Source organism: Bombus vosnesenskii, unplaced genomic scaffold (assembly GCF_011952255.1).
Source record: "Bombus vosnesenskii isolate JDL3184/JDL3185 unplaced genomic scaffold, Bvos_JDL3184-5_v1.1 scf7180000013267, whole genome shotgun sequence".
Classification (NCBI taxonomy): domain Eukaryota; kingdom Metazoa; phylum Arthropoda; class Insecta; order Hymenoptera; family Apidae; genus Bombus; species Bombus vosnesenskii.
In genome coordinates this window covers 7,480,857-7,506,126 of record NW_022882927.1, presented here as the reverse complement: position 1 = coordinate 7,506,126, position 25,270 = coordinate 7,480,857, and the positions used below count along the sequence as shown (strand labels likewise).

Below are 25,270 nucleotides of genomic sequence, written 5' to 3'. Positions count from 1 at the left end.
TCAGCACAAAACATAACCAAAGATTTAGAATTAATGTATAAAGCTGAACTAAATATGTAAAAATGAAGCAAACTCAAACTCTGCCTTCTATTTTTAGTTTCTGCAATTCTTTCCAAGTTTACGTCCGTTTACGATTGTAGGATATCCTATTCTATAAATATTTTATTTATAATTTGATAGAAGATTCCAATTTTAACTCAAATCTATTGAATCGGCAAGTATATTAAATAGCATGTAGCATACGACACAAAAATGGTAAGGGATCAGGTGATTCCCAAAACATAGGACACAAAAGGACATCACGTGTCATATATATTTGTGAAAAAAACATTTGTACAGGAGTGTTCGAAATATGCGCTAGAACAGACTTCGACTAAGAGACATCTAACGTACAATCGAAAGATACGTAAAGTAGGTAATCATCAACTTCATCGCTCGTATTTTTATATCGCAAATCTAATTAAACGAGTCTTGTTATAAGTAGTCGCGCACGAACAGTGATCGAAATGACCAGGCTAGAGTACTGGGAATATTAGGCAATTACTTGTCATTTAAAAATGTTTTTGTCAATCGAATCAGCACGAATGTAAACATTAATGTATTGGTAAATATTGATTGACAGAATCGTGTAATAACAGAAGTATTTTTGATTAAATTATAAAATGAAGGGTATTTTGATCTTCGATCATTTAAACGACGTTCTTTTTACAAAATGTAATAAAAAATTCGCGAATCATATACAAAAATTAGCGAAAATTCAAGGACTAATTTTCGAAAACAAGGTAGGTCTCTACCAAATTTTGCAAGACTATATAGTAATTTAAATATCTCTGCTTTGAAAGTTTTTAAAGTCAAGTATATTTTATACTGTTTCAATTCCACAAATATTTTTCTGGAAAAATAAAACTATATGCTTCCAGATAAATTGCATAATACTAATATATATTATATTTACAAAGATTTTTATATTATATTATATTTACAAAGACACTACAAATTTATGTCTTGTACAGAATGTAGACAATGAGGATTCAAAATTAAATCCAAATGTCATAATTCAATTATTCGCACCTATTGTCACATCCCAACATGTAATGGCTTCTCAGTTTGGAAATTCTTACACTTCAATGAGATGTCATGATGGCACAAATATGGTGTTTGATGAATTTATGGGATATACATTCATTTACATATCTACAGATGAAGTAGAATTAATGAAAAGAACATTAGGAGTATGTGTGGCAATTGTGAGGCATGTTTGTGGACCAGATGTTGCAGTGTAAGTTTAAATATCATTTATAAAAAAAATTACTTCAAAAAATGGAAGAGTAATTCTATATAATATTATAATTAATATTAATTATATTAATATATATAATAATTTAATTCCAGATTAAAGATAAACAGACAGAAAGTCTGTTTAGTTTCATGTCTGTTAGATGCATGGGTGCATTTAAGAAACTGTGAGCAAAGTATGCTTACAGAAGCAATAGAACAGCTATCAATAAACACAGACCTGGGTGTATCAATACTAAAAGTGTTGCACGATGCCTGTGACAAATTAAAGGCACAATCTGAATTTTCCAATGTACACATCTTGATACTAGTGGAACAAAAATTTCTTTCATTATACTCCAGTAAAAATGCCCATGATTTGTACGCTTCTGATATATTGCTGATGATGCTTATGTGTTGGGTAGTTAATCAGAGAAGGAAAGGGGATACCCAATCTGCAATAAGTGACAACAATGATGATTGTACTGATATTCTTCTACCTGAAAACAGTTCGTCTAAAGAGGAACAAATAACTTTTGGATCGAAGCTTTCAAATCCTACTTCAGAAGATATTTCAGATTTGTTTAGTATGGTCTTTACTGCTATAAGATGTTTACATAATTTCATTGTTATTATGTACTAATATGTTACTTCGTTATAGGAGGATCAAGAGAATCTTCCATCAATGAAGGACTTTATTTGTCATTGCTGGATGATGATTTATACAGTAATTTAATTTTACTTGGAACCGAACATGATTACACTACTAACGCAGTTCATATTTTTGAATTAGCAGATGGTATCAATCTTATCATGATAGTAGAAGTGGCTAATCTTGCCACATCATCAGGATTGTACGATAGTTTCCATTATATGAATATTATAAATGGTTTGCAACTTCAAAGAGATATTGACGAATTAAGACCCGCATTTGAAAATTTCGACTTAGCAATGAAAAAAGCTTTGGATGGAATTAAGAAAAATAGAGCTAACGTCAGTAATGATGTTGATATGTGTCAAAGAAGACTGCAAACAAAGTGGGAATTTGTCCGAAAAAAATATATGGATCTATTAAGATCTAGAGATCCGGAATCCATTCTTCAAATTGAATCAAATATGTCAGGTTTCATGGATAATTTAAAAGAATTATATCGATTAATGTGTTTCGACAAAAGCTTCTTAAAGCAGGGCGTTGATGTACTTACGACAGTAGGAAAACTCGTTCGTCAAAAGCTGAATGATTTTAGCGATTTCCTTAAAGTAAAAGCACTCAAGAACTTTACTCTTGGATCATATCCTTTCATAATTATATCTTCATATATTTGTATTATCTTTTTATTTTTCCTTATAAGTTAGATAAAAAAAAAATATACATCCTTAATGCCATATAATCTACGAGAACTTCCCTAACCATCAACAAATATTTAGAAGAGTTTCCAGGCCTTGTGCACTTCATCTATATAGATAGAGTCACCCATAGACTGATTGCTCCAACACTGGATTTCACAAACCCTGAAACTCTTACTCTTACAACAAAAAAGGTAATTTGTTAGAAGTTCAAATAAAATTAACGTACATAGAGTAGTTAAGAATTGTTTTTATAGATATGGAACATGGTTAAACAAAGTAGAATTCATTTGGAAGAAGGACATTTATCAGTTATGTGGAAGGATACAACATTTAATTATGCTTACTTCTTGTGGTTCGAAGACAGTTCTGTAAGTAAATAATTTTAAGGCAACAAAACATTGCTACCTTAAATATATTGTTATATAATATTTTCAGGGATCGCCAGTAAAATGTAAAGTTTATTTGAATCATGTGTTGAAAACTTTTCCAGTACCCGGTATATTTTGTGGCGATTATTATAGGTTTGTACTAACGGTACTGAAATATTTGTCTTGTGAATTCTTACTTGACTTATTTTATAATTTCGTAGAAAACTAGCAGAGACGTGTTTCCCTAAACTGTCTCCCAATAAAATCAGAATTTATGAGCTTTATTGTGTTCATCTGGGTTTGGCAACATCTTCGTGTGTATTAGAACATTCAAGAAGACTTGCGGCTACGATATGGGAGGTTACAGGTGTTCCAAATAATCCGGCTGACATACTGTAATAATATTTCTTTAAAATATTTATATACAGATAGAGGTTCTGCGCTTATGCGCGTTACATTACAATTATTATTTAAAAAAAGAGAAATATTTATGGAATTTTTAATTATTTACAAGTACTTAATATATGTATTAATTTGTTATTTATAAAAGATGATGATGCAAAATATTTGTATTTATTTTATACATGAAATACTTAATGTAATGGCACAATTTAAAAAAATGTACAAAAAAACAACATGTGCTGTATACTTTTTTCTCAATTTCACAATTAATTTAAGAGCATAGAGCATTGCAAATATTTGAGATATATTGGATATATTATTAAAATAGAACAAAAAAGTGGTAATGCGAATGAGAACATTTTTTTAATATAGAACATCCAGAAAAACGCATATTAAAAACTATTCAGTACTTCAGTCTATGATGCCTCTCCACTTTATAATGCACAGATTCGATACTATGAACACGACACAATACCGTTTTATATATCTCTGTAAGATTAAGATTTTCTAGAAATAGATCAGTCTGCATATAATACAAACATGATCAGTTCATGTTATATTTATATCTTAAAATATATATTTACATTGCGTGTAGCATAAGCGCTCTAAAATCTTGGTTGATTTGTTTTTTTAGAAATTGTTCTACAAATAGAGCGTTATAAAGCTTTTGGAGTGAATTAAAAATAAGGAAACGATTTTTATTTAATGATTATTAGTTGTATCCGATTTACGTACACTGTCTACTTTTTTCTTCGTAATCTGATTGTAAGACATTTGAAGGGAAGTATTTTGCACACTGTTTGCCTCAGATGATTCTGGGCCTGAAGTCCTTCTAGCTTTTTTCAGTCCTATGTAGTCTTGTAGCAATTTACCTCTGCCCCTTCCAAAACCACTTACGTTCGTTTCACCTCTACAGATCGATTCTTTCACGATTTCTGATTCTACATTAGAAAAACGCCTGTTCTTACTTGATACATTTTCTGTGATATTAACTTTTATTTCTGAAACGGAATTTATAGGCGGTGGGTCTTGACTCGGACTGTTCATTATACTTGTGGTCGACCTCTTCGATTTATCTTGATCAACATTTTGTTCAGTACATGTTGCTGAATTCTTCGGTTTATGAGCAGTCATTGTTTTACTCTAAAACAAAGTAATAGTAAATTTGCGAAAATATACAGAAAACAGTTTGGTTGTTATAATATACGTACAGGTTCAGTAGAATGGTCCTTTATTGTACGAGATTCTTGACAAGTATCATCTAAAGGTTCAATTCTGGATGGAGATGTTTTCCCTGATTTCTGTCTTGCGTCCGTAAATTCATCTTTTTCAGACTCATAGGAATCAGTTACATTATTTGAATTACCATTAACTTTTGTCTTTTTGATAAGCATGAATTCCTTAACTTGCCTTTCAAGCTCTGCTACTTCAAGATCAGACTTACATAAGTCTGGTATTAATTGACTCAAATGCTCTTCAGCTGCTTTTTGTATAGTAATAGCAGATTCAACAGCAGATGTCTTGGTTAAGTCCAAACTAAAAATAAATAATTTCAAACGACGATGTGGAATATTTTCCTATGATGCAAAAAATCAAAATCATATTTTTATAAGATCATATTCAAACTTACTTTAAAGAGTCTATAAACTTAGTAAATACATCTGGCATATCAGATGATTTTTTGGTAGGAGTAGGTTTATAATCTGAACCTTCATGTGCAAATGAATTACTTCCTAAGTTACTTATTCGTAAAGGAACTGGTTCAAATGTCCTATAATAATCAAATTATTTATAAAAACAAAACTCTTAAAAAATAGCATTGTACAAAAATTATTGTAGTTAGAAAACATACCATTTTTTTTGTCTTAAAAAGACATGTTTAAATTTGTATGTTCCCTTTTCACTACTCGTTGAGGAACTTAATAAACATGTAACAAAAAATTCTTCTTTGCAACCATTTTCATTGGAAAAATATGACGAGAATTCTTTATGCAATAATTTGTCCCTAAATGTAGGTATCAATGCTATATCTCTTCTGAAGTGGAACCAACCTATCACTTGTTTACTCTTATCACGTAAAAAGTCCCTTAACTTTTCCTTATTAATTTTGCCAATAGAGTTGTGTAAGGAATCTGGTAATGGACAAGTTACAACAGCCTCAATATCTAAAAATGTCAAAATATTTTACTATAGGACAAAGAAAAATGTTTAAGTCACTGAGATAAAACAGCTATTGAATATACTTACTACTGTATATTTTCACTGTTTCTACTTGATTGTATAAATCTGTGTCCGTTTTCCTAACAAATTCAAGTGTTTCTCCTAGCAAAAAGCCCATCTAGAATACGGAGAATTCAATGTTTTCAATTTCCTCGTTCATTAGCTTAGATTATTTTGAGGTTAAGACGCTATATTTCATAATCTAAATGCGAATCATCATGTTAAATGATAAGGCATTATTGGCAATAATGTAAAAAAAAATTTTTTTACCTGGGTCCCACTGCTACGAACATTTTCATAAAACAATAATGATAGAGCGGGACCTGAAATTGTAATAAGAAAATCACTATCCGCCATGTTGACAATTAACTGTTATCCGTTTTGCAATTTTGCTTGCACTTTCTATCGTTACGTTTCCTCGTTATGTCGCATAACATGTGTATCTGTAATAATAATAATAATAATAATAATTCACGTTATTCGTTTATTGCGATAGCTGAGTTATTGAGATATTAGAAATCCAACAAGATTTGATAACAACGATATATCTTACGATCGTCAGTTTACGCGTCGGTATTAAAATAGTCTTACAATGTTTATATTTACTATATGTCACTATCAACTCTGTACTGCAATATTTGTATAATTATTGTTTATATGCATAAGTAGGAGTGGAATAATTTATAAGTATCTATAAACACGCTGGAGCAAAGCTTCAAGTTACAAATCACGATCGAAACAGCGGATCATTCGATCAGAATGAACTAAAGATTGAAACAGATGAATCCTATATTTTAGATCTCAAATGTTTCAATTATTCATACATTCATCTATTTTTATCTCATACCTTTGTCAAAAATGAAATTTACACACGTATATATAACATCATATTTTAACATTTCTACGTTAAAAGTAAAATCTATGCATACAATCATGCATATGCGTCATGCTAATACAATTTGCACGTAACCGGAAATTGCAGGAAGCCTCAGACATAACAGGAAAACGAGAATATCAGTTTAAACATTCAAACTTTGAAATAAAAATATCTTTCTCAGTGATTTTTACCTTTTCAACAAACTATTAATTTCCCCCGAATATACATATAATAAAATAATACGTAATATTTAATTTGTAATTTTTTAATTGATTTTATTTTGTCTGAAAAATAAGTAAAAATAAAGCTTTTTTTGTCAAATTTGATAACATTTAATCGCGAATGTAGGTGTATAAAAGAGATTTTGTCAGAAGTGGGATTCGAACCCACGCCCACAGAGTGGACTGCGACCTGAACGCAGCGCCTTAGACCGCTCGGCCATCCTGACATTTTTGATTAACTAATTTTAAAATAAAATATTAAACAGTGATAATAATTGTTAAAAATAATCGTCATTTAAAAATGAAAAATTGGCCGATCAAGAACAGTAAATCTATTCGAAGTACTTTTTCTTTTATCACGTTTGTGTTTTTATGTCACCAAATACGATATTTTTTTAAAGACGTGATAATTAATGGCGAGACAGGAAACTTTCATGAGATAAACGTTTATAACTCGAATCTATTTTGATTATATCTTATGTCTGAATATTTAAATATAAATTGCCACAACGTTATGCCCTGGGTTTCCTATAAAACTTTATGAATGAATGATTATCTCTATGTTTAAAAATCTTTGGACCTATCTTTTAGTCATTAAGTCGATTAAGTAAGCAAGAAATATAAAATCAACTTTCATTATATATCATTACAACCGAGTTGATTATAAAATTATAAAAGAATGATATCTTTATGAATCGAAAAGCACGTGTAACTCATATTTGTAAAATGTTGTCTTGCATTAGTAATCGTAAAATTCTTAATCCATCTCTTTTAATAGTTCAAATAATTAACATTCTATCGTTCTATCGTTTATCTAACTATTTCTTGCATCATATACATAAACCGAAAGAAATTCCCTTAGTAAATAATTACGACTTAAAGAGCATAGGGGCATTCGTTGTCCGTCGAAGTATCGGCGCTCGCTCGCGCGTCCCGCCTCTCCCAAAATATACCCGGTTCGCACGCGAGTCGCTTGTATTTCTAGACGCGATGTAGATTTCGATGTAGGACTCGTGGATCGCGTGATGTAAGTCTTTAGTGATCTCTAAAGAGGCGTCGAGATTGCCTCTCTGTTGACTTGGACTCTCTCTCTGTTTCCGTGCCTTTCGTCGACCCATTCTCTTCGAATTTTCAAAGAGGAGGATACAATTTCTTCTTCTCTCGTCCCATTATCATCGTGATCGTGATCGTCGTTGTCGTTGACTTAGTGACGCCGGATCATGACGGAGGAAAAACCGGGTGACCTTAACTGGAGTCAAGAGCAGATCGATCAGAAGGTGAGTTGATTTAGTTCGTCCATCCTGGTTTGTGACCTTGAATTTCTTCCATCGTTGCGTAAGTGGCCGAATACTGCGCGAAAAAGCTCGCTAATTGTACGAGTCGACCGGTAACTTGAACCACCATGGAAAATAAATCGAGGGAATGGGACTTGTTAACCTCTTGGAAAAATTAATAATTCCCTGTAACCGGAATTTTGCTTCCTTCTGAGCAAACGATATGGATTACGGTCGTATCGTTCTGTAAATATAAAATATAGATAAATACCGATAACTATCTTTTATTTAAATTTCTGCAGGAAAGAATGTATTAGGGTCAGAAGAAGATTAGCTTTTATTTCTTAATTCTGTTCTTGCTTCGGATAAATTTCATTTGGATAAAGTTGTTAAAAAAAAAAAAAAAAATTCGACGATAACCAGTATTTGTACGATATTGAGAAAATTCGAGCAAATTTGTTTTAGGCGGTTAGGTAATAGCGATTGTTTCAAATTTGACGACATAAATATAAATGTGAATATCAAGTATAAATAAATGCACGTGAGCTCATATACAGGTTCGCAATGACGAAAGGGTTAAGAAAACCTTCGTTTTCCGTAAAATAGGACGCGGTGACGATTCAATAATTGATCGCGATGCCGAGAATGCCCACGTTTGGAGGCTATCGATTACGAAACAATCGTGTTTTCGCGTCCCTTTTGGCGACCGCGATTATAATCCATAATACGAACGGATTATAATATAATTATGATCCATTTGCAAACTAGAAATCAACGAAAACTTCCCTTTCGTCCCAATAGAGAAAAATATCTAACTACGAATTCTTCTCTAAAATTAAATAAAAATAAAAAATCTCGTCGCTAGACAAAAATTCCAACTACGATTTCTTTTCGTAAGAAGAGCAGAAATCACAGCTTCCAACTGAATATCATTCGTCATAATGCATTTGGGATCTAAAGTCATCATCCCTAATTCACCCCGTAGGTAGACGGTGCTATTATATTGGAGACGAGTTCATTGAAAACGATCGCGGCGAGGATGCGGGTCAGTAAGCCGAGATGAAAATTGGCGATGTATCACGCGTGCTCTGTATCGTACATTCTCTAAAAATCACATTCTTAATGATTGCACTAGCGATGTCACATGTGGTGGCCATCAGGGCCTTCGAAATCGATCATCCGTAATTCTTATGACCTCGTGCCACCGTGTCGAAGAACTCCGTTATTTATTCTCTTCTTCTTATACCGTCATCGTCTGCCGTGTATCTATATGTAACGACGCGACATTTAGAAACACTTATACCTACTCTATATCTTATACTCTATTTTCTTTCATCGGATTTTTCCATAACGACTTTATTTCTTTGCATTTGAAATGAACATCAAATATATTCATACACGTATATTTGATTATCTGGTTGGATCTGAAATATTATGACTTTTTTGTTTCAAGAAGATTTAGTGGAAAATTTTGTAGGAATATTCTACGAAAATCATATCTCCGAATAAAAGTATTTTCATGAAATAATCGTGCGTAGCCCCTTACGAACGTCGATCTACCAACTCTCGGTAGTCAATTTTTCCCATCGATCTACGCAACAATTAATCTTCTTCTTAGGCACCTTGCAACCCTAAGCATCGATCAGAACATATCCTCGACTCTTTCGGCGCTACCAGATTCGTTACTGTAATCATGTCCGAACAGAATTTCTAATTTCATCCGTAGACTTATAATGCATTAATTTATCAGAAAGTAAGATTTATCAGAAAATTCATCATAATTATTTTTCATTATGTAGCAAAGTCTAATCCTTTCCATAGATAAACTGAAGAAAAATTCACCAGTTAGGTGTTTGATCATAAAAATCTGTTCAGATCGCGATATCTATGCAATAATTTCAAACTTTCCGAAAAATACGCAATACGCAAATACTTTCCTTCGCAATACGAATTCTATGAAAATGAAAAATTCCATCATCTTCGTTGGTAGAATTGAAGAATGCATGTCGAGGCATTAATCGCAGAAACGCAAGGAAATCGAATTATCCTTGCAACGACATAAAGCTCGGTGAGTAAAATTCAGGGCGAGAATCCGGCATAACGATGACTGTTATTGATCGCGCATCCCCCGTTGAAACGTTCGAATTTCGGATGGCGGTGCGCCTTGACCGTGGAAAACTTCCGCTCACGCGCAATGGAGTCCGCACGCGGCCGCCTTTCTTCGCAGACGAAAGAGCCTGGACTACGGCGTTGATACGTTATCTGACGCGTTTCCCGATTCTATCCATGTGCCGCGAGACAAGGATCGGCCAACGATTAGTCAAACGTAGATTGCGTCAGGAGGAACAGGTGTCCAACGAGTTTCATCTTGATCGAGAGGTAAAACCGGATCAGTGGGTCAAGGCTGTTGACATGAAGACGAAAAACAGGTCGCTGTTCAGCAGGATGTGCAAGTGCTACGGCAGGAAGTCGGAGTCGCGCGCGCGAGTACACCAGACGGAGGACGAGTCGACCGTGGTACCGAAACTGTCCGACGAGGTAACCATTTCTCGTGTTCCGGGATCTGCAGATTTCGAATAACGTGAATTATGTTGTGCAAACGTACGCGGACTAAATATGTACGTATCTGGATTTTCTTCAGCTTTTTTATTAGTAACTAGGATAGCAATCGAAACATCGAGACCTCTAACGTAACGTTAGCCTTTGATCGATACATCTGTTGGATATTAGGGGTTGAAGTAGAAAGTTAAATTAGCAAAACCGAAAGTGAAAATGCAGGTGCGCTTATTTCGTTTCATCCTTTGTTCTTTTATCGGAGACGAATCGGGGGAAGTACGATATTCAATACCGTATGTTTTGTCTTTTTCTTTGATCGAGGATATAAGGGCTGTTTAAATCGGAAATTGCACTGTTAAGTTAACTGCGTGTCTTTGTTTCATTTATGTTCGATTATTAATTATTTATACAAGTAGAGAGGATGCCGCGCAGCTCAGTGTGCAAACTTTGCCAGTGTGTTCAACAAGTAAAAAGAAGACAAAAATGTCATGTAACGAAAAGTGCACAAATGTTTGATTAAAACGTTGTAACAAAAGTACGAAAGCTAGATATGCTTATACGAATTTACGATTTGAAACGCCATCCGCCTTTATCAATGCGAAGTTGATATCGCTGTGTCGTTGAATTTATCGTAAACCGAATTTCATGGCGATTTCGTCGCGTTTCTTTTTCGCGCAATCTCGTCTTGTTGAATGACAAGAATAAAAATGAAACGAAAGACCGTAGCGTACGTTTGCCATCGTGCACGAAAACAATAAACGTACGTACGACGTATGCATCAATATATCTCATGAACGTTACGTATCCTGTCTTATATTAGACTAAACTACGAAAAAGAATATTGACGTACACATGGCATTTCATATTTTTCTCGTAACTTTTTAATGGCGCATTTATGTACTCTTCGCTGCATGATATTTTAATCCTACTTTTACCTAGCCAGGACACACTGGCATTGTTTATACGCTAAAGTGCAGCACATCCTGTCCATCTAATTTTCTATAATGTTTTGGTAATTTGAGAAAGAGTTACGCAGATCAAATACAATTATATTACGATGATGTAGCGCGGTTCTTGTTTAGAATTAATTTACGATGCACTGTATCGAGTATCGCGTCGTGCCAAAACTTCGCGTCGTAATAGGGGAAGAAGTAGTGCGGTGAACCTTGAAACTCTTTATTTAAACAAAATCACATTGGCAGTGGAATCGTACTGCAATAGTTGTACATTGTCGTTACGTAGTTCAAATCTGATTTATTCTCGTCACAGATAGAGATTTAAGAAGTTCCATGTCAAGTACTGTATTGATATCGACGATTCATCTATAGACGATAATCTCTCTTTTATTTCAAACGTAAAAGTGACGATAAGTAACAATCGTTGCTTAAATCGAAATTCTTGCAATTGAAAAGGCGTTGAAGTACTTTAACGTTTCAATCTGATTAATTTAATCTATATATGTAGTATATTTTCGTGACTTTCTTAATCTACATTAATATCGTCAGGAAGATTGGTCTCGTTTAGAAATTTCTACATCTCTGATTCGATATCTTCTCTCAAGTAAAATGTCTTCAGCTGCGAAGTAGAAAAAAAAAAACAGCTTTAGCGTATTACTAACGCTAATAAACGATCTTTTTCAAGTTTCAACGCATCTATCAACATGTTTGTCCTGAATTTTACAGACTGCGCGATATTAATTAAACTTTGTCCAGGAAAGATAAAAGTCTATAATCAGCACAATCTGAATAAAGTTCGATTAAAAATAACGCAATCCTCCTAATATTCTTATCGCGTCTCGAATAACAAAACGGAAAATTTAGAATTTGACGCCATTATCGTCTGATTATCATCTTTAGAATTCCTCGCTTTCGAATAAAATTGATTTTATGATATCGCGTCGTTATGTAAAAACTGGCAAAGCTTCTACTTTCTTTAAAATATAAAATCGTGACTTTAGACTAGACATTGGTATTCGTGTAGTTCTTATCGATCTCGACGAACTTCAGTTTCTTTCGAAAGTGTTGTTTTATTAAAAATGTCCAATTATAATCATTGGTAAATCGATCGAATTTCTTTTGATACGTTATGGAGCACGGATACGTTCCGGGGGAGAATTTGGTAAACTACAAGATCTTGATTCGAGAAATATTTTTGGGGCGAAAAGTCGATGAGAAAAGATTGATATTACTGTGGGTTTTCAGCCAGTAACCGTGGTCGTTCGCAGACCATGTTGCAAGCAGCACAACGAAGAGGAAATGTGCGTGCCAGCGATCTCTAAAAAGGCAATTAAGTAATTTCAATCCTTCTTTGCAACCAATTTCCAATTTTCGACGTGTTTTTATACTTGCGATTCTATCTTAATTGCTTCGTTGAAATCAAACAAGCAAACAAACAAACAAAAATTGAAAAGAGATAGAAACGACGAAAGGTATTAGTGGAGAAATTTTATTTTCGTTTGATTAACGATAGATCAATTTTTCCAGAGACGTTAAATCTGATAGATCAAAGACACTGATTTTTAGGATTTTCATTACTCTGACCTTTTCATCTGTACCTTCTCGATATTACGATCTGAACTTTCTCGCAACTTCATGACGCTATGATTACGGCGTTTCGTATCTATCTTTCAAAGATGAAAAATTTTTATTGATTTTCGTGTCAATTTTGCTCAAGATGATTTTCACGCGGAAAGTTTCTTAGTTGTTCTCTTCCACTGTAAAGGAAAATGGCCTGCACTCGTACTACATGCGTTTTGCAAGACCCAACGCTCAAATCTGTGAGTCGCTATGGAAAGCTTCATATTTTTTAAAATAGCTAGAGTTAATTTCATCCGAACGTGCTACCTTTCAAACATAAGCTACCTTTCTTTCAGATTTGACAGATTTATCGATACTGTTTAATTTTATAAATTCGATTTCAATTTCCTCTATGTGCCCTCTTCTAACAGAATACACAATTTTATTTACAAACTAATCCTTCTTAAATCTTCAAGACTGTTTTGACATTATATAAAAACACACTTGTCTATTATCAAACAAGGTCTATAATTCATACGATAGCGAACACACTGTCAACGACTATGGCAGGATATGCAAATAACTCGGTACGTGACACTGGAAAATGGAGGATCGAATGTTACATAAGCATCGAAATGGTAATGTGGTGGTACGGTCTAGCAAATTATCGGAGGTTTCATAGGAAAAAAAGGAGACTCGAAGGAGGAGGAAGGAAACCGACAGAAATAGAAAAAGAAACGAGAGTTTTACTGTAACAGCGAGTTCGTTATCGCAAAAATAAGACCTTCCTGTTCGACGCCAATAATTAGCATTAGGAAGATAAGAGTAATTCTATCGTGTCTCGTAAGCAGATTAGAAATTCTATGGTATCAATTATTCTAAACAAGTACGGCTCATTTTTATGCTATGGAAGATTCTATTTAATTTATTCATTCGTTGCGAATTTGATAGTAAAGTGGTGAAGCATATGACACATGCGATATCTTATTTTTCTGAAAATAATCTTCTGCAAGTAGTTCGTTGTTTGTTATTTAGAATTAGAATAATAAATCTATGGAACGAAACGAAAACAAATTATTTAACGTACTGTTTGGACTGCATACATATAAATCATCTTCCAATATTAACGCAAAGCATATCGTTCTTTTATCTTTTAGGAACGCTATTAATTTTTAAATTTAACTCGGACTAAACTAAAACTAAACTAGTTTTTTTAAACATAAAATATCATTTTAATCTCATTTTTATCGTTTCGAAGGAACGTCGTTAACAGTGAGCGTAGTTCTTCAAACAGCTAAATTTCAAGGATTAATTGCTCAAACGAAGGTCGAATTGATTTACTCCATTCACATTTTCTAGATCACGGAACACGTGAATGCCTAATGTTAGTCTTACGATTCAGTAAAAGATACTAATCTTTCGTTTAATTTACGATCCAAGTTTCATTATTTTCGTATTTCTATTTTCACGTTCTTTCATACAATAAAATATCGCGATAATTGCTAGTTCGAAAGAGCGACTTACACGGCTGTTCATCAATATTTTACAAAAAGAGAACATGTTTATTGCGATACATCGGTATTAAGGAAATGACGATAATTACTTAGAAGTGTGATCTCCTCGCCGATTTCGATGTCCTTAAAATATGTTGTCAATGTCATCGCTTTGGATAACTTTTCCCTTTTTATTTATTATTTAACAAATAATATTTTCCTACATAACTTCCTCCCAGATAGCTATTAACAATTTCCTAGATAAATAATCATGCGCAGTAGTACGTGATGATACGACAAACTGAATATTTAAATTATGATCGATGATATTCCATTTGTTATGAATAGACGAAAACATTATCACGAACAAGTCTGGTATTCTCTGTGTACTACTGGGAAAATTTCCTCGTAAAAAAATAAATTCATCGCTGCTCGATCTGTGAAACCTTGTATCGCGAATCATTTACAATTCTCTTTCTTAATTTAATCGTAAGATTAGAAAATTTTCCTCATGCGAGAGAGAATTGCTCGGTTATGCGAAATTTCTCATTAGCTACGTGTTTTTATATTTTTTATTGTACATTCGTGGTTTTAAAAATTCCATACTATCGGAAAGTCGTCAGATATCCGAAGGAGTAACTTTACAACCATCATTCATCGTTATATACTTATTTTATTGGTGTCATAATTCCACATAAAGATACCGCACAATATAGATCAAAGTAGATTTAAAGAGAAGAGCTGTTAATCTTAGTGACTTGTTTTGAAACTTATAGCAGTCGTAAATTAATTTACTTGCCTGTAGATATATTTTTTACGAAGCAAAAAGATAAATATGTGAATGATCCAAGTACCACGGTTGCGTTTCCTTTTGACACCGTAGTTTCGTAAATAGTGTTGAAGATATCCACGTATCGAGGGTTCAACGCTCTTTTGGTATTTAAGAATTTCACCAAGAGAAATGACGAATGGATTTCACGTCCAACTTTCGATTAAGCGTTCACTTCCAAACGCAATTTTCACTGCCGCGTTTTATGTATTTTTGAAGACTCATACGTATTTAATATCAAACTTTGGTCGATCATATTTGTTCTATTTAAATTTTTAGTCTACTTACCGATTGGTTATATATAATATGTTCTCAACGTTATCATTTTAAACAACTTTTCCTTACACATATATAGGGTGGTCGGTTTTAGTTTTCCAATTATAAGCAAAAATATGTTTGCTTCCGTATGTGTACTGCTATTCTATTGTACAGTTAAGAAGTGTGTTTTACGCTAACCAAATATGCTTGTAACAAGTTATCTGAGTATTTTCCTTCCATTATCAACGTCACTGAATTTAAATCACTCATTTATACCGCTATCCTATCAGTAGCCGAAACCTATCCACTCCTTTTCATTTGGAATTCCGTGAGCGGAATATTCGTTATTTTTTCCATTCCTTACGCGTCACTATGACATACTTTTCTGTATAGCTCGGATATTAAAGCCGACTAGACTACGTATGGCGACCGAACATACTTTTGCGCCTAACTCGAAAATTAAAATCAACCACCCTATATATGTATAAGAAAAAGTTGTTCACAATGATGTCCTTGACAAGATATTTCAAGGGCATCGAAATCGACGAGGTGGCGACTATCCGGCAACTCGGCCACACCTCTTAATTGCATTGAATTTTAATAAGTCATCCAACAATCTCTACACAATTTTTAATACAATTTAATCGGAATATCTTTGGGAATAGCATTCAATTGGCTGCTGCGTATGTCTGGTCGAAAAATCTAGTAATTCTAAATAGTTGTGTACGCGCGAGGAGACGTCAAAGACAAAGCAACGATGTTTAACCAGCATGGAACAGGATTGACGCGCTGTTGCATAATGACGACACAAAACGATACTCATGTGCAACGCGATACTCGATCCATGTAATACGTCGGCCAGGTTTACGTTTTAGTCGCAACGTTTTCTTCCAATTCGTACTACGAACTGTAGTGCATAGCATCTTACTTCGATCTTCTCCTTCTTCTACTCGATTTCACGAGACTGATAAAACCCAAAATAGAAACAAGGAAAACTAATTTAACAAAAAAATAGCAAACCATTCCGAAACCTAAATTTGGTTTCGAAAAAATGAATCGCGATGAAAAGGATATTCGTTTCGATAATTGTTTCGAGTTGACGAAGTTCGATAATCGGAGATTCGGACCGAGGAATAACGAATTATGTTAATCTACAGTTTTAGTCCGATGTTTGTCTATTATGATCGATGGTTTCCAGTTTATTGGACTTTGATTGACTACAATAACGTTCCATTGGAAAATGTGTTCGATTGCGTAATTCCTAAGCAGATTGCTTGTTATCTCTTTCTCTGCTGCTTGAAGAATGCCGCATTGGAAATTACGGAATGTACGCGCGGGTTGCACTTGCAAATATCTGTTTTACGATTGTTATTGTGTCAGCAGGTTTGTCCTACCGTTTGGTTTTTAAAAGTACGCGCGATTGTAAATAAATGTTATTAAACTCGTTTAGAACGCGTGTCTAGGAATTTATGTAGATTTAGATCGAGGTACTCGGAATTTACATAGACATAGACACTTGTTTATCTCTGTGCCAGTTTAGTTCATATATTGGAAAGAATCAATTGATCTTATTATACGATGCGCCATCTCAACGTCTGCTAGACGAGTGAGTCATCGCTGATGATTCATTTTTCAAAACTAAACTAAAATCATACAGATAGACCGTAGACGTTTACGCAATTTCACGTTTTTATCGACGTAATCGAACAGCGCTCGTAGAAAACACTGTAAGCGCCAGAATTGAAAAATTTCGATGTTTTATTGGAAAATGGTCTGCATACCGACAAGAATGTTGTGATATAGGATTTAAGTGCCATTTTCCTTTCCAAATATTATTGCTAACAGATGATGTCACGATGTTGCCCCTATAGAAAACAAAATACCTGTACGAACAAACATTAGTTGATTGTTTTCTGGCTTTTGTCTATGCAATGTATCTGAATGAATGGAACATCCAGCTTTCTTTACAATTAACAGGTGGCACGTGCAAGGTTTTCTACGGATATACTTTCGTTTTTCATGGATTTGCGCTATATCGATACATAAATTTTCTCTTCATACTGAAAAACTTGTTTCTTGGCACTTACGGTGCTGTTTTCTACGAGCACTATTCAATTAACGAAATACACCTATTAAACATTATACTGGGTGACCTAAATATATTCTTCTATATTATGTTCGTTCTCCAGGTTTTTACTCAAACTTCTTATAAATATAAAAATATCCACGGTCGATTTACAACAATAAATAAAGTAAGATTATCCCTGTATCCGTAACTTTAATTTCAATTATTAGTAAATATTAATACAATTTACTATTGAGAAGTATTATGACGAATACTTTGACAAATGATCGCCTAACTAATCGATGCGTAAATTAAATCGCCATGGTCGAGCTACGTTTAAACGTTGCAATCTTCTATTTAAATCTCCGATCGGCATTGTTACGGATCGGTTCCATCTAGAAAGCGTCAGACGACATTGAACAATGTTTATTCTTACTATGATTTCGAGATGCAACTTAAGCAGGGGCAACTTGACTCTTGTTAACCCTCTGCAGACGATAAACGATACGGATATATACTGTGCGGCAATCTTAACGATAATTTGAAAATTATTATACATAGAATATTATTACGAAAGGAATAAATGGAGCAAAAGCGGGAACACGCAAAAAATGTGATTTAGATAATATTGGGAATTAGAAGAGGAATTGTTGATAAAATCGTAATCATTGTTGCGATAAAATTTAAAAGGCCAGGTTAAAAATAAAAATCGTTATTGGCATCGTCATCGCCTCGTGGCGTAAACAACTTTTCATTAAAATTAATCCTCGCGTTTTTGTTACGGCTTATTAGAGATTAATTCAGTGATTTTAGAGACGTGAGCAGGAAATTTGTATCAAAGTTATTTACGTTGGATTACTTCCAGGCACTTTATACCATATCGGTATATCATTATAAAAGAAAGCTATAATGTTATAACGTTATTATATAATGCAGCGAAGTTCTTTATGCCGCATTTGCGCATGTAGGTCGTTAATCTAATGATTAATGATCTTAATGTTTAAAAAATAACCTAATAATTCACCATAAAATCAGAAAAGAAATTCTCCTTTAATAACGCAAAATTTCTCATACGTAATGAAGATTCTGCCAAATTCATTCGCATTCGATCATACATCGGACGGACACGCATTGAATCTAATTAAATTCATTGAACTCGTCAGCTGCACGTTGAACGTCGCATACTTAAGAAACACGCATGCGTTGAGTGTCGTTTATTGAATGAATACATTGGATCGCGAACGTTTCAATTGTACGTATGAGCTACGAACGACGGTCTGTTCGAACGTCATCTGGATTAGAGACGTGGAACTGGAAATTTTTAATTGCTACATCTAATTGTCCGTTTCAGTAAGTCGTAGGAGAAGAATTCCTCCACAATTATACACAGATCGTAGACTATGAACGCACATGCATTTATGGCAAATTGTAATGGTGCAAGATCGTAAAGGATCAGAATGCGCGTAGCACGCAGAGATAAATAAAATAAAGTGTATTCGTATTACGGAGTTATGTAAGAAATGAAACTTCGAATAATTGCTTATTGCAGGGCAATAAGTCTCAAGTGATAAAAAAATTCGAGATTTCTTGGAACTTTGAGAACCAAAGATTCATTTATCTTTAAATATTCCTCGAGATTTCCAAGAATTTCAAGTATCAAAATATGTTGGAAGAGATTCGCCAAAGAGATTTGCCACGCAACTAGACAAAGTTACAGTGTGAAACAATGGGGTCTTTGTCCTAAGATGGCAATCAGAAAACCAATGCTTAAGCGTATTTACGTTCCGCTTGCGAGTAGATTGACAAGCGTTCACATTATCATCGATAATATAAGGATATAAATATAAGAACAAAGGTGATGCTTCTCGCGATCTTGCGGTAAATTTCCATCGAAAGTTGGATTTTAAAACGACGAAAGAAAGCGCGAGAATACAATCCGCTGGAACACATTTCCGTGTTATTCGGGTATTTATCAGTTTGGCGTTAGAAAATTAGAAAATCGAAGGATTGAGAAAAATGGAAGATGGAAGAAATTAAAAATGTAGAACTCACGTTTTAAAGATACAATGTTTCTGGAAAGATCAACAAATTTATCGTAGTGCAGTTCCTCGTTTACTCGAACGTTTACTAGAAAATGTCTGACTAATTAAGGGGAACTCAACAAATATTCTCACGTATAATTGTTTTGTCGACTCGAGCTGATTTACGATAAGTGACGAAATATACATATGTGTGATTTAGCCAATGTCTAATCATTTGCGATTAAGATAACAATCTGTTTAACGACGAAATATTTTTCTATCGTCTTGTTTTCCTCTCTGGCATAAAATATTTAATTTACGTAAGACGTAATTGAAGCGATTGAATATTGAACTCGGCTGGTGTAACTAGCAATTACGTAATTTTATTTAACACCGTCCGATTATTTCTTGTTCCAATCTTCGGGCCTCATCTTAATTAATTTTATTAGCCAAAATACCGATGTCTCTTATCGATTCCGCGATTATTGCTAGCAGGAAAATTGTACACGATTTATTTCAAGGAGATAAAACGAAAGTATATGTTACATTTTTGTTGGAATATTCGTTCATTTTTTGAGAAAAAGGTAAATTGTTCTTTTCTAATTTTTTGCTCTTTAACATAGTAGGAAATACATGTTCATGAGCATTCTGTAAGTTTACACATAATGGACGTTTGTTAGTAAAATTCGTTTCTTTCTATTCTTTTTCTTTTCTTTTTTTACGTGACAGATAGTTTTATTATTTACGAGAAAATAAAGAGACATCAGGGTCGAGGACGTATTTAAAACAAAATTTACTAAGATGTGTACTATTTGCGTGTATTCTTATATAACGCTTCCTACATTTTCTCTGCCTCGAAGATCACTCGATGACAAGTATAAGGAGAATTACAGTGTTCTGTTTTTTAGACATCGCCGAAATAACACGTGACTTCATAATTCTTTAATTTTCATGATTTTATCTCCGATGAATTTATTTTACAAATTTCACGAGTTTCAAATTTCGTTAAAATTACATAACGACAAGTATTCATTTCTTATGTAAAAACATTTTTATCGGATATTAATGGTGAACAGTGATACGAACGATTGAAATTAATATAATATAGTATATTCGTATATGATTCGATACACATACTGGATAAATTTGAAAAGTTGCGAAATTTCAAATAAACTTATCCCTTTAATTTATCAGTTAATCTCTGAGTAATCAGGTTTCACAATTGCCGATGTATCGAGTTTATAATTAAATTTCATTTTATAATCTTTTTGAAACACGTTGTATATAATATCTTTCACGTACGAATCACAATGCATCTAAAGAGGTAGAAGCCTTCGTTTCATGGGTCAGACGTGTTTCAAAAGAGAAAATGCTCACATAGTTCCAAGGAGATGATTACGTGAGCCTGAACACGTACGTATGAAGTTCGAGTCAGGGCCACCGGTAAAATTCGTGCAAATCCTCGCCACGACCTCGCCCCATTCATCTTTCTATTCATTTCCGATATATACATACGATCGTTTAAAAATAAAACAAGCTACCGCAACTGGTTTTTACGCGACTAGGCGTCTCTTATTCGACTTTTTTTATTTTATTAAAATCGTCAAAATATCGATCGAGTCTATCCTTTATCGGAATATAAAAATGTTCTCAACAATGAACACGCTGTTTCACACGTGTTCTTCTAGAAAACGATTAAATTATTCTCTGAATTTCATTTCGTGACCACTGAATCGCTAGCATTGCTTAAGATACATACCTCGAAAATCGATCTATCCTTATTCATGCACGTTACGTTCTTCGTAAGGTGACGAACGATTCCTCGTCGATTATTATTATTATTGACAGTCAAGAAGCATGAAATTCCTAAGCAATGTATCGATCGATAAGAGGACGTTACCGTAGATCCACGAGGTGTTTCTTTAGGCGTGACTATCGCCGCTTCCTCTTTCGCATCGGCGCAACGCGACGATTTCAGCGCTTATCACGTATGACACGCTGGTTTCAAGATTAATTTTCGTGGAACACCTCGTAGAACGCGAATGAATTGCCGCGTCGCGGCATTTTTCTGTCGCTGTATTCGTAGCGATTGTAATTATTAAAAAACTCGATGAGAACGTGGAGAAACCTTAGAACTTCAGCAACTTCGTCCGCTTAAAAAAAGATAAAAAATTAAACGGCGCGTAAAAAATTAGACAAACGTGCGAGAATTCGAGGATATGCGACTCATAGGTAGGAAAATTGGAATTTCGAACAGTCTTTGGATAAGGAAAGGATCCTGCAGGGAACTAGCTCAGCGTGTAGTTGAATGCTCACGTATGCAAAGAGAAAACGAAGATGCGTGAGAGCACACACGTTTTAGTTGACTGATCACATTCTTCCGTCGATGACGAAACCTCCGTTCATACAATGCACGAATTCCCTGCGGTTTAATTATCGGGAAACTGGTATTCCCGTGTCGGCTGTTATTTGTCAAATTAGCGTCAATAGCGTAAATAATTACGGCAATATCGGGTTGCTACCGGGAAAAATGTATAATTAAGCAATGCGATCAGAAAGACTTTTGTTTCTATGTTGCCATCATTTTTATTATTTATTTTATTTATTTATTCTTCACCCATACACCGTATGTGTTTGTGTATTTATTTCTAACATATGAACCATTATACAACTAGTACTTAAAATATAAATGGTGTAGCCATTAAAATGGGTAATTAATTGTTTAAATGGTTTGAAAAATAGATCGAAAATTGCAGTGATTACTCAAAAAAATATTTAAAAAATTACTATTCGCTATTATTAAGTAGCAAAGAGCTTGGAAAATATAAAATAATATAAAAATAAGGTAATTATTTAGAAAGCTACCAGCATCTTGGATTTCGATGATTTTTTACGTGTTATCGGGCTGATGATTCTCTACAGGTAGAATTCGCTGTTGTGCTACCGACAGTTTTTCGCAAATATCTCGAACGCTAAAAGAGTCCGACGATAACACACAAAGGAAAAAATTGTTCGAAATATTGATTTCTACAATGTATTAAAAGAACATGAAAATCCAAGGTGGTGGCAAGTTTCTAGATAATTATGGAAAATAAACAGGCTAGAAAGGCAAAGAAGATTTGGTAATCCTTTTAATTTCTAATTTTTGAAAAGAAATTTTAAGGCGATATAGAAGACAACGTGATTAAATGTTATCTTTGAAAAGTAGATCATAGTTTATTTCGCAATTTCGTTTCTATCTAATTTTAGTCGATAATTAAATTCGAAATTGAACTTAATTGAAACACCCAAAGAAAGGTGTGGTCTTGTTTCTTTTGTTTGAGGATAAACGATACCATTGGTTTGTCCTCTGCATTATCGAAGTTATCTTTATTGATATTGCGTGCAAAGAAGAAATTACGGGTATTACACGAAAGCATCAGCGTTTTATCTCTTTTATCGTAAAAGAAATTATTTCTGGACGATTAAAAGCTATGGCAACTTAACGACGTGACTTTTTCGTCTCTCATGATCGCAATACGATATTTGCAAATCCGTTTCTGGTCGTAAATTTGAAGATATCGTGCCCATATAGCAATCTTTATCCGTGATACAATTGTTGTGAAATTGCGGTGTGCGTTTGGGATAACTTTTTCTCGTCGACTAAGGCTGTCTGTTCGTTCCTTTCTTTCGAAGAATCTTCGTAATTAATGTGGAATTTAATCCAGTTTTGATTTCACCTGGATCTTTGTTCTGTGCTTGTATGAAATTTTTTGTCATATTTCCTATCCACCGACTTGCGAATTATTAGAAAAATTTATACGGCGCTGTGAATAGTTATAGACTCAAACGCATTTTCTGCATTATTTGTTCAATGTTTCTAAGAAACCGCAGATCATGTTTGAATATGTTAAGTGAAATTGTTTTTGTAAAGTGTAAATTGAACGCTATAGGATATCAGGAGATGTTACTTGACATTTATCGACAATTATTACATTTCATAACCGAAATAGAAGATAAAAAAAAACAAGTTTTCAACAAGACAATGCTCTTATTCATACAGTCGCTAAGTATAAAAATGTGGTATCAAGATTTCGGAATGGAATTATTATCATGACCAGTATTCAGTCCTAATCCGCTTACGATCGAAAAGCTGCGAGGAATTCTAGCCAGAAAAATTTACGATCAAAAGAACCCACTTACGAAGGACGTCGTCGAACTCAAAAAAAGGATAAAAAAAGAAAGAATGAAATCTGCGAAAACGAATATTGAAAACGAAAGTTTAAATAAGTTAGAGGATAGTGTACCTAACAGATTAATGGAGGCAATAAAAAATAAAATTCACTAAACGCTGAATGAAAACTTCACAATATTATATTATTATATTCATATCATTATATAATTAGTTATAATTAATTAATTATTTATGTAATTAGTTCGTAGTTGTTCACGGCCGAGAACGTAATTTTGGAAGAGAATTTAATTTTTTTTAGACTTCGAAAGAAGAAGATTTTTGTCGTATCTTCAGTTTTATTTTACATTGTAACACGAAAAACCTAAAAACAGTGTAGAGTTTATAACTATCCATAGTATTGTATTTTTATAAATACGAATAAAGAAATGGGATTAAAACCAAAATTTTCTTCAGCTGCTAGAAATCACGACTGTTTTTTTTTTTTTTAAGTTTTTATGTGTTCTTGCATAATTATGCGCAGTTTATACACTTTTGTATCTTCAAAATTTCTCGCAAATTATCAGATCTTTGGCTTTGATCGTCAAATATGAATCGTTCACAAAGGATAAAACCTAACAAACACGAAGATGGTACCCCGCTGGGGGTAGCCACCCACATGATAATCAAACTGCCAAAAAATTCTACCAAATGTCCAAATCGGACAAATTGTGAATGTAAACAACTAAATAATAAAAAAAAAATATGAATCGTAGCTTTTTCCTGGCATGACAAACTTCGTTTCTCGTTTTACCTGACACGATACGTTCCCTAACAATTATTTAATTGTCGTTGGAAATCAACGATTCGTGGAAATCGGAATATATTTAGAAAGCACGTGAAAACGCGGCGGACCGCCATTGAAAAGTCTCGTGTACTCACGGAAAGGCAACGTCTTACGTTCCCTAAAAGAAGAATGTCACGCCGATGACGTCAAACAAAAGAGGGATCGACCGTACGAGCCCTCGCAGCCGACCAATGGCACGTTCGTTCCCTCGATGAAACCAGCTGACTGTTGCGTTGCGTCACCCCTGAAAGCCTCGAAGTTTCAGGCTTGAACGAACACACGCGTGACTATACTTAAGCGCGCGTGTTTCGATGGAACGTGAGAGACTGCACGATGTTTTTCAGCCGATGGCATAGCCGAACGATTCTCTTACCGATCACATACGAGTTTTACAGATGCAATTAATATCACGTGCTTGTAAAATTGAATAAAACCTAAAGTTTGTACGTTTCGAGGGTTGAAACAAATACGTAATTTGAGACTTTTGTGTGTATACCAGCAGCCTTTTAGCTTACAATTCATTCCGTTTCATCGACAAGAACGCGTGT

General features: G+C 34.0%; 3 protein-coding genes and 1 non-coding gene across 7 annotated transcripts in view; 2 read left to right on the top strand and 2 right to left on the bottom strand.

The window, feature by feature from the left end:
* The first annotated feature begins 402 nt into the window (after positions 1 to 402).
* LOC117230590 (Hermansky-Pudlak syndrome 1 protein homolog) lies at positions 403 to 3,630 on the top strand. Of its 2 annotated transcripts, none has more exons than XM_033488181.1 (8): positions 403 to 782; positions 1,014 to 1,279; positions 1,393 to 1,862; positions 1,937 to 2,572; positions 2,701 to 2,816; positions 2,880 to 2,993; positions 3,061 to 3,146; positions 3,215 to 3,630. In XM_033488181.1, the coding sequence occupies exons 1-8, from the start codon at positions 663 to 665 to the stop codon at positions 3,390 to 3,392; spliced, it is 1,986 nt and encodes a 661-aa protein (XP_033344072.1). In that variant the 5' UTR covers positions 403 to 662; the 3' UTR covers positions 3,393 to 3,630. The 2 variants fall into 2 exon arrangements, with proteins under 2 accessions (XP_033344072.1, XP_033344071.1); XM_033488180.1 differs by having other exon boundaries at positions 406 to 782; positions 1,937 to 2,567; positions 2,672 to 2,816.
* Positions 3,631 to 3,739: 109 nt separating this feature from the next.
* On the bottom strand, positions 3,740 to 6,262 carry LOC117230591 (BRISC complex subunit FAM175B-like). The gene is made up of 7 exons (XM_033488182.1): positions 6,141 to 6,262; positions 5,886 to 6,058; positions 5,643 to 5,733; positions 5,248 to 5,560; positions 5,026 to 5,166; positions 4,607 to 4,931; positions 3,740 to 4,538 (listed from the first exon to the last, which is right to left on the bottom strand). Exons 2-7 carry the CDS (start codon positions 5,970 to 5,972, stop codon positions 4,098 to 4,100), a joined length of 1,398 nt encoding a protein of 465 aa, XP_033344073.1. The 5' UTR covers positions 5,973 to 6,058; positions 6,141 to 6,262; the 3' UTR covers positions 3,740 to 4,097.
* Positions 6,263 to 6,857: 595 nt separating this feature from the next.
* Trnal-cag lies at positions 6,858 to 6,940 on the bottom strand. Its single transcript has one exon. It is a non-coding gene; the product is annotated as a tRNA-Leu (tRNA).
* An 804-nt stretch (positions 6,941 to 7,744) lies between these two features.
* The window catches only part of LOC117230814 (hexokinase type 2), a 37,527-nt gene continuing 20,001 nt past the window's right edge, over positions 7,745 to 25,270 (top strand). The window contains exon 1 of one of the 3 annotated variants that reach the window (XM_033488646.1): positions 7,745 to 7,990. In XM_033488646.1, coding sequence (XP_033344537.1) covers positions 7,934 to 7,990 — 57 coding nt within the window. In that variant the 5' untranslated portion in view covers positions 7,745 to 7,933. Of the gene's footprint in view, positions 7,991 to 10,240; positions 10,526 to 10,560; positions 10,606 to 25,270 lie in introns of those variants that run through there. The other 2 variants (XM_033488645.1, XM_033488648.1) reach the window with 2 other exon arrangements.

Excerpts from the sequence above, each read along its gene's own strand:
- LOC117230590 (XM_033488180.1), top strand. The coding sequence starts at position 663 with ATGAAGGGTATTTTGATCTTCGATCATTTAAACGACGTTCTTTTTACA. Across the intron at positions 1,863-1,936 it reads AGATATTTCAGATTTGTTTA|GAGGATCAAGAGAATCTTCC; the intron begins GTATGGTCTTTA and ends ACTTCGTTATAG. Across the intron at positions 3,147-3,214 it reads TTTTGTGGCGATTATTATAG|AAAACTAGCAGAGACGTGTT; the intron begins GTTTGTACTAAC and ends ATAATTTCGTAG.
- LOC117230591 (XM_033488182.1), bottom strand. The coding sequence starts at position 5,972 with ATGGCGGATAGTGATTTTCTTATTACAATTTCAGGTCCCGCTCTATCA. Across the intron at positions 5,734-5,885 it reads TTCGTAGCAGTGGGACCCAG|ATGGGCTTTTTGCTAGGAGA; the intron begins GTAAAAAAATTT and ends TCCGTATTCTAG. Across the intron at positions 5,561-5,642 it reads AACAGTGAAAATATACAGTA|ATATTGAGGCTGTTGTAACT; the intron begins GTAAGTATATTC and ends TGACATTTTTAG.